Source organism: Medicago truncatula, chromosome 8 (genome assembly GCF_003473485.1).
Source record: "Medicago truncatula cultivar Jemalong A17 chromosome 8, MtrunA17r5.0-ANR, whole genome shotgun sequence".
Classification (NCBI taxonomy): domain Eukaryota; kingdom Viridiplantae; phylum Streptophyta; class Magnoliopsida; order Fabales; family Fabaceae; genus Medicago; species Medicago truncatula.
Genome location: NC_053049.1, coordinates 13,120,214 through 13,129,040, shown reverse-complemented (window position 1 = coordinate 13,129,040; position 8,827 = coordinate 13,120,214). Strand labels below are relative to the sequence as shown.

Below are 8,827 nucleotides of genomic sequence, written 5' to 3'. Positions count from 1 at the left end.
CTGATTAATCAAAAGACTTTTGAATAAGAAAAATGATATTTATACAACTATTTTATGATAATTTTTGAACAACTTTCTCTCTCACACTCACATTATGTTCTTACCATCTCTCTTCTCTTTTTTAGTATCTCTTTATTGACTTTGATCAATAAAAAAGATTAAAAATAAAATTATCACAAAATGGTTTGACCATTGATTTTGATCAATAAAAATGATTAAAAAAATTATTACAAAATGGTTTGACCGTTGATTTTGACCAATAAAAAAGATTAAAAAAAATTTCACAAAATGGTTTGATCGGTATCTTTACTTTTTGAACAAACACAATTTCCAATAAAAATATTAAGTTGGTCAATTCCCAAAAATACGACTACAAATATTAAGAGTGTGGTAAGGTACAACTACAAATCATCCTACAAGTACATGTACAACATGCAAGAGGGTATCAGTCATTCCGCCGTGTTAAGTTTGTACATGTCAGTAGTGGGACCAGGCTGACTTGGTATCCAAAACAAGAAAAAAAACAGAGACATTTCAGTTTCACCTTAAACCATTTTTGTATTCTTCTTTCAAAGTCTTCCAAATCACAAAACCCAAAATCTTTCCCTCTATTCCATTTCAGTTTCATTTTTCATTCTATCACAAACCATATCATTGATCCCTATATTCATCTCCAAAAAAATTCATTCTAAATTTAGCATATTTTTCCTTCTTTGTTTCATTGGATCATCAAATTTAGAATAGTCTCAAAAAAAAAAAAATCAGCTACCATTGATCCTATATCATCTCCAAAAAAATTGCATGAAATTATATTAGATCATTCTAAATTTAGCATATATTTCTCCCTTTGTTTAATTCTGATTCTGTTGTGTATGATGATTGATGATTAATTAATTCCTTTTTGTGTATCTTCTGTGACCTTTTTCTGCATATGCATTAAAGGTCAAATCTTGAATACCATTTTCTTTGATCCTTTTGTGCATATGCATCAAAGATCAAATATTTAATATCATTTTCTTTGACCCTTTTGTGCATATGCATCAAAGATCAAATTTTTAATACCATATTCTGTGACCCTTTTGTGCATATGTAACAAAGATCAAATTTTGAATAGTATATTCATTGACCCTTGTGTGCATATGCAACAAAGGTAAAATTTTGAATAGTTTTGCATAATCAATTGTGTGAAAGAATAGCTTTGAATTCATTCAATTTTGAGTTTTGATTCATGGACAATCATGGTTCTGCACCTCCATATGGATATCCAAACCCTTATGCATATCCTCCATATCCATACCCTCCTCCAAATCCATCTCATGATCCATATGCACCTTCACCAGTATCTTCTCCTTATCCATATGAATCATATCCACCAAATTCTTCACATTCCTTCCACCCTTATCAACCAAACCCTTTAGAGTTACCTACTTCTCAACCATCTCATGTTTATCCTTACCCTTACCAACAATACCCTCCAATCAATGATGGTTCAAACCCTCATCATAGTTCTGCTTACCCCCCTTACCAACAATACCCTCCAATTAGTGATGGTTCAAACCCTCCTCATGGTTCTGCATATCCTCACCAATACCCTCCAATTAGTGATGGTTCACACCCTCCTAGTTCTCCTTACCCTCATTTGAATGATCTTATGAGCAATGTTCAGATATCTGATAATCAGCCAAGTGCACCAGTAATGACACATTCCTATTCAGCTTTAAATGAAGGGAAAAAAGAGGAGTTTTATGGTCATTCTAGTAGTAATTCTTTTTCAGGTTATGAACATTCTTACTCTGGTTTGGGGGGTTCACCCAATCTTTCAGCTTATCCCGGTTCGAATGATGAATCGGTGCATAGCCAGAGTTTGCAGATTGTTCCAGCTCAGTATAAAGGGTCATTGAAATATTTGCTCTTGCATGGTAATTTAGATATTTGTGTTCATAGTGCTAAGAATCTTCCAAATATGGATATGTTTCATAAGACTTTAGGGGATGTGTTTGGTAAATTTCCTGGTAATGTGGGTAATAAGATTGAGGGAACAATGACTAGGAAGATTACTAGTGATCCTTATGTGTCTATTTCTTTATCAAATGCTGTAGTTGGTAGGACTTTTGTGATTAGCAATAGCGAAAATCCTGTTTGGGAGCAACACTTTCATGTTCCTGTTGCACATCATGCTTCTGAAGTGCATTTTGTTGTTAAGGATAGTGATGTGGTAGGTTCACAGCTTATTGGTACTGTAGCGATTCCGGTCGAACAATTATACTCGGGTGAAAAAGTACAAGGGACCTACCCCATCCTTAATAGCAATGGAAAGCCTTGTAAGCCAGGTGCTGTTTTGAGTGTTTCCATTCAGTTCCTACCAATGGAGAAACTGATCATTTATCATCAAGGAGTTGGAGCAGGACCTAACTATATTGGTGTGCCGGGAACATATTTTCCATTGAGGAAAGGTGGAACTGTAACTCTATATCAGGATGCTCATGTTCCGGATGGATGTCTCCCTAATGTCATGCTTGATCATGGGATGCATTATGTTCATGGACAGTGTTGGCTTGATATGGTTGATGCCATACGTCAAGCGAAGCGTTTGGTTTACATTACAGGGTGGTCAGTGTGGCACAAAGTTCGGTTGGTAAGGGACGCTCCTGCTGGATATGGTAAGACATCGGATTATACTCTTGGTGAGCTTCTGAGGTCTAAGTCTCAGGAAGGAGTGAGAGTGCTTCTTCTTGTTTGGGATGACCCTACCTCAAGAAGCATTCTTGGTTATAAAACGGTAAGCAATGCAATTTATTTTATGTTACATTTGATTATGTGATGTTACTTTTTCCAGCATGATTTATGAATTTTAATTTAAAGTTTGATTAAGACTCTTGAACATGTTTTTTTTTTTTAATACATTTCTTAGTATATAAAGATATTATTTTCCTTTTTGTTTTAATCACATTAAACATCTGATTTACATTCAGGATGGTGTCATGGCGACGCATGATGAGGAAACTCGACGATTTTTCAAGCATTCTTCTGTGCAAGTGTTACTTTGTCCTCGCATGGCCGGAAAACGACATAGCTGGGCTAAGCAACAGGTTTGATTTGACAATGACTATAACTGAAACATTTTGCTTTACTTCATTCCTCTTTATATTCTAATCGGTGTTCTTCTTCGCATTTTGTATTGTTATTTCTCTTTATATTCTAATTGGCGTTCTTCTTCGCATTTTGTGTTGTTATGATGCACATATTAGTGTTGATTTTGTGATCGTTGATCCCATTTGGTAATTTTGCTAACTTTATATCACGAATGTTAGAATTTGTGATAAGGTTCAGTTTTGCTACTTGGATATGTTTTTACAAATTTGTGCAATTTTGGTTTGAGAGTTCCGCATTAAATTTCTTCTAATTCTCAGGAAGTTGGAACAATATATACACATCATCAGAAGACTGTAATTGTAGATGCTGATGCTGGAAATAACTTCAGAAAAATTGTAGCATTTGTTGGAGGGCTTGACTTGTGTGACGGCCGATATGATACTCCCCACCATCCCCTCTTTAGGACACTGCAGACGGTCCATAAGGATGACTATCACAACCCTACTTTCACGGTAATATCTTAATTTCAGACCCCCATTTGGTTACATGAACATCACTAGATTTTCTCATCAAACATTTAATTAACAACTAATGAGCAGCATTTATAAAAGATTTCGTAACTCCAAGTTTCGGCAGAAATCAAATTACAATCAAGAGTTAGTTTTGTATTCTTGTAAAAGAAGATTAGAGATTGTTTCACAGTACATGTTTTCTAGGTGTTCCGTTCAGCGCACCATGAATTGCAAAACTAGAATTACCGTTCATTTTTAAAATAAAGTGTGAAACAAGAAGACCAATTTATTCTGATAATGAGGACTACTTAATGGCAGGGTAATACTGGTGGTTGTCCACGGGAACCGTGGCACGACTTGCATTCTAAAATTGATGGTCCAGCAGCTTATGATGTTTTGACAAACTTTGAGGAGCGCTGGTTAAGAGCTGCGAAACCTACAGGGATAAAAAAGTTGAAGAGTTCATATGACGATGCATTGCTCAAGATAGAAAGAATTCCGGATATTCTCCGCGTATCTGATGCTCCTAGTGTTGGTGATGATAATCCTGTAGCTTGGCATGCTCAGGTATTTAGTCAATTAGTACTAGATACTAGATATTTAGAGTTTCTATAAGTAATCTATTTTTCTCATTGACGCTACTTAAAGGAAATCATTGATTGTGTATACCGTGTAATGCAGATATTTCGTTCAATTGATTCAAACTCTGTCAAGGGATTTCCAAAGGAGCCAAGAGATGGATCAATAAAGGTGAACGGAAAGAGTTTTCTTTTTTTTTCGCTTGATTTCAATTCACCAGATTTAAGCCACCATATGTGTGACGAAGAGTGTTGAAGTTAAACATTATTTTTTTTTTTTTACAGAACCTAGTATGTGGGAAGAATGTACTGATTGACATGAGCATACACACAGCGTATGTAAAGGCCATTCGTGCTGCACAGCATTACATTTATATAGAGAATCAATATTTCATCGGTTCTTCATACAATTGGAGTCAAAATAGGGACATCGGTAAGGAACTTCTTTCTTAACACATGTTGCTTGTGCTTGCCTTAAAGATAACTAATTTATGGAGAATTTATATTTTACCTTTTTAATTGTGTGGCTAGCAAATTATATATAGTACGGTTAAAAAGGTTCAATTTCCGTCTATGACTATTTATGTTTGCACAGGATGCTATTACTTCTCTATGCTTTTTTTCTTTTGACAAAACTATAACAGGATCCTTTAACTCAAATTAAAGTTTCAAACATATCCTTTACCTTTTTTTCGTGTCAAGCTAGTCCTTTATGTTTATAAACATCAAAAATGTTGGACCAAACTACATTGTTCAGCTATGTATGTTAACAAACTAATCGAAAAGGTAAATTACGTATTCGATTCATCACGATAACATTTAAATTACATCATAATGATTGTTATGTTATCTAATCCATCAAAGTTAACATGACCTTTTTTAGTTTTTATCTAAGATTATGACCTCGACGAGAGTCTAACTGTGTTGTTGAATGGTGAAACATTATTTATAGTATATCATTCATTGATCACGCACACAAATTTGTAACATAGTGAACTAAGAATGAAAGTTGGTTCAATGGTGTAAACATTTTTAAAGATAAAAGACTAATTTGACACGAAAAAAAAGATAAAGGATTTGTTTGAAACTTTAAGTTAAGTTAAAAGGACCTCCAATGTTGTTTTGCCTTTTCTTTTCCTAAAAGCCACTGAGGTTGGAAGTCCTAGTGGCTTTTCTCTACAACTTACCAAGTGAGGACAAAGATTGGAATTGTTTTAAAAGTCTCGAGGCAGAGGAAGAGCTAGAAAAACTGTAAGAGAAACTAACTATTAAGAAAGACCTAGAGATTACCGGGTTAGATAGAAAAATGGCATATAGTAGAACATTATGCCGTCGTTTAATCCACGCAGCCGATTCCAATTAGTGGGATAAGGCTTGGTTGTTTTTGTTTTAATGTTGAACTTTCATGTTTTTGCAGGTGCTAATAATTTAATTCCTATGGAAATTGCACTGAAGATTGCTGAAAAAATAAAGGCAAATGAGAGGTTTGCAGTATACATAGTTATTCCAATGTGGCCAGAGGGTGTTCCAACAGGTGCTGCCACTCAAAGGATTCTATTTTGGCAGGTATGCTTCAATTCACAATCTGAAAGTCAATCATTTTACCTGTCAAAGATTTGAACCATGTTTTAGTAAATTAAGATTTCAAACACTTAAGTGACCAATCGATAATAACAAAAGAAAGAACAAAAACTTACGTGATGCTGGAAGAACTTTTAAGATGGCTGTAGTTATGTTATATGACTTTATTCGAAACTATTGTGAAACTGAGGTATATGATATAAGATAGTTAAAATAAAGAGCACTCGCATAGTGATTCAGCTGGTTGTAGAAGCAAGTATGACTTATCTTAATCTAGAAGGATCTAGTTTGCATTCTGTTAGAGTAATATTGAGTATATTAGGGTGCACTTGTCTTATTGCGGGTATGAATTTACCTATATAAACATTGTATGACCTCATGAAGAATTTCAGTACTTTCTTTATTTTCTTAGATAGTGGTAATTAGAATAATTTAGGCCTCACTGATATTCATCACCTATCAGTATAGCTTAAGAAGAAAGTCGACTCAAATTATTCCTTAAAATTGCGTGTCAAATAGCGGTAGGAATAATGGTTTTTAAGAAATCCAAATTGATGTCAAAGTGAACGTTATAGGCTATGATTGCATTTCTTAGTTTGGATTGTTTATTAAATTTTTTTCAGAATAAAACAATGCAAATGATGTATGAGACAGTTTACAAGGCATTGGTTGAAGTTGGGCTCGAAGCAGCATTCTCTCCACAAGACTATTTAAACTTTTTCTGTCTTGGAAATCGAGAAACCATAGATATGCATGAGAATATTTCTGTATCTGGAATTCCTCCTCCACCGAATACTCCACAGGTATGAATTCTATGTTCTCTCTCCCTAGTTCTGGGTTTCCCAGTTACATTTTTCTGTTACCATAGTACATATATACACACACGCGCGCGCGCACACTTAGGTTTCCTATCAAAGTGTCTTAATTCTTTTAAATTTTGTGAAATGAATATGGCTTATGAGTAGGGAATGTATTCTGAAAGTTATTTTAAGCCTTTGAATAATTTGTTTTGGAGCATTTAATGAATGCAATTGATTTTTATGTTGGTGATTTTTGACCAGGCAAATAGTCGAAATAACCGACGGTTCATGATTTATGTTCATTCGAAAGGCATGATAGTTGATGATGAATATGTGATCATTGGATCAGCAAACATCAACCAGCGCTCTATGGAAGGAACAAGGGACACTGAGATTGCAATGGGAGCCTACCAACCTGAATATACATGGGCAAGAAAACATTCTTATCCACGCGGACAGGTATACATTTTATAAGTTATTGGCTTCTCATATTTTCTTAACAAGACATTGTTTATATACCAGTTAAGGTTCAGTTGTCGCATTCAAGCTTTTTCTCTATGCTGTTTTAGACTTCTGACGGCTTTCATCAAACATGATGGAAATCCAAGTCCAAAAACTAAGTTGTTTCCTTTACTTTCCTTTCTTCCTTTCGGGGTTCTAATCAAGAATATGGAGGCAACTAAGCCTCATCACCAGGCCTTAAAATCAACGTTTTTCGTTTTTTTATTTCTCAAATTTTCTGGAATGCAAATATGCTCAACCAGTGTTGTCAAACAACAGCAATAAGGTGCTATAGCATAGCGAAATTTGTTGAATGATGCTCTATAAAAAAACATGACGCTATCCTAGTTTTAATTAATATAAGGGTAATAGTGTCTGCTAATATAGTTTCTGCTAGTAGATGTAGCGACAATAGTTGGAAAAAATGATTTTCAGGTTTTTAAAGATAATAAAACTGAAGAGTCTGCATGTCTACCAAACATGACCTATTCTTGAAATAGAAAAGCTGAATGGTCAATGAGTATTACTCTAATTTTCGCCAGCTATTCGGTTTTAGCGAAATACCTTTTTATATATAATTGACTTATTTAACGGCTATGTGGATGAGCTAATTGCCCGCGCAATCTGCTGTTTCACATAGCAGATTTTTTGTGTTCCAATATTTTCCGCAATCCGCTATCGATACGCTGTTGTCAAAATAACTTTTAAGGTTTTAAGAGTTCTAAATTTAGCTTTTGCATTATGTGAAAGTACTGATGTATTTTTTTGTCATGTATCAAGCGAAATATAATTGATACTGCAATAGTTACAATACATGTTTTTTTGCAACCATAACATGTATTAAATCTAAACAATTTGTTTTCTGAAACTCTACTATGTAGGTTCATGGATATAGGATGTCCCTATGGGCAGAACATACAGGCACAATCGAAGACTGTTTCTTACAACCAGAGAGCCTCGACTGTGTGAGAAGGGTTCGAACAATGTCCGAAATGAACTGGAAACAATTTTCATCAAACGACGTCACAGAGATGAGAGGGCATTTACTAAAGTACCCTGTAGAAGTTGATAGAAAGGGTAAGGTTAGACCTCTTCCTGGTCATGAAGAGTTTCCTGATGTGGGAGGAAAGATAGTGGGATCATTTATTGCCATTCAAGAGAATCTAACCATTTGATGAGTTTAGTTTTTACATTCACATTGGTGGTCATTAGAATAGGGTGAATGTGACAACCTAGTGCTATAGTGCTTCCGCCTTAGCGAGGTCCAGGGAAGAGTTATGTAGTATCGACACTTCAGATTAAAGGTGTGTTCAGTGTCTCAAACATGTGGTTACATTTAATCATTTCATTATGAGTGTCGACATGTGTCGTATTTGGTGTATGTGTTTGTGCTTCATAGGGAAGAGTCGTTAGAATGATTGAATTGAAAATTACAAAATAATACAAGTTAAAAAATTTTGAAATGCAATGCATGATGATTGAGGAAGCACCATATTCAGTGTATAGTAATTAAATCCTTTTACCTTAACTTTTCTTCCTTTCATTTATTTTTATTTTTTATTTTTCTATTGGCCTAGTAGTCAAACATACTCAAATAACACACGGGGTGGAAGAAAGCCGGTGATCTGGGTTCGAACCGAGTGGCAAGGAATTTTAATTTCCATTATATTCTCTGCCACTACTACATGGGCTATTTTGTTCACTTTTTTTGAAAACCCTAGACGTAAGATCAATATTCAAAATCAAGAGTTGTCAGACATTG

The 8,827-nt window shown here is 34.7% G+C and overlaps 1 protein-coding gene across 1 annotated transcript; it reads left to right on the top strand.

The window, feature by feature from the left end:
* The first annotated feature begins 480 nt into the window (after positions 1 to 480).
* Positions 481 to 8,554, top strand: LOC25500982 (phospholipase D beta 2). Its single transcript, XM_013589518.3, has 10 exons — positions 481 to 2,779; positions 2,973 to 3,089; positions 3,411 to 3,605; positions 3,924 to 4,172; positions 4,287 to 4,355; positions 4,469 to 4,616; positions 5,601 to 5,749; positions 6,388 to 6,567; positions 6,826 to 7,023; positions 7,947 to 8,554. Exons 1-10 carry the CDS (start codon positions 1,229 to 1,231, stop codon positions 8,238 to 8,240), a joined length of 3,150 nt encoding a protein of 1,049 aa, XP_013444972.1. The 5' UTR covers positions 481 to 1,228; the 3' UTR covers positions 8,241 to 8,554.
* The last annotated feature ends 273 nt before the right edge of the window (positions 8,555 to 8,827 follow it).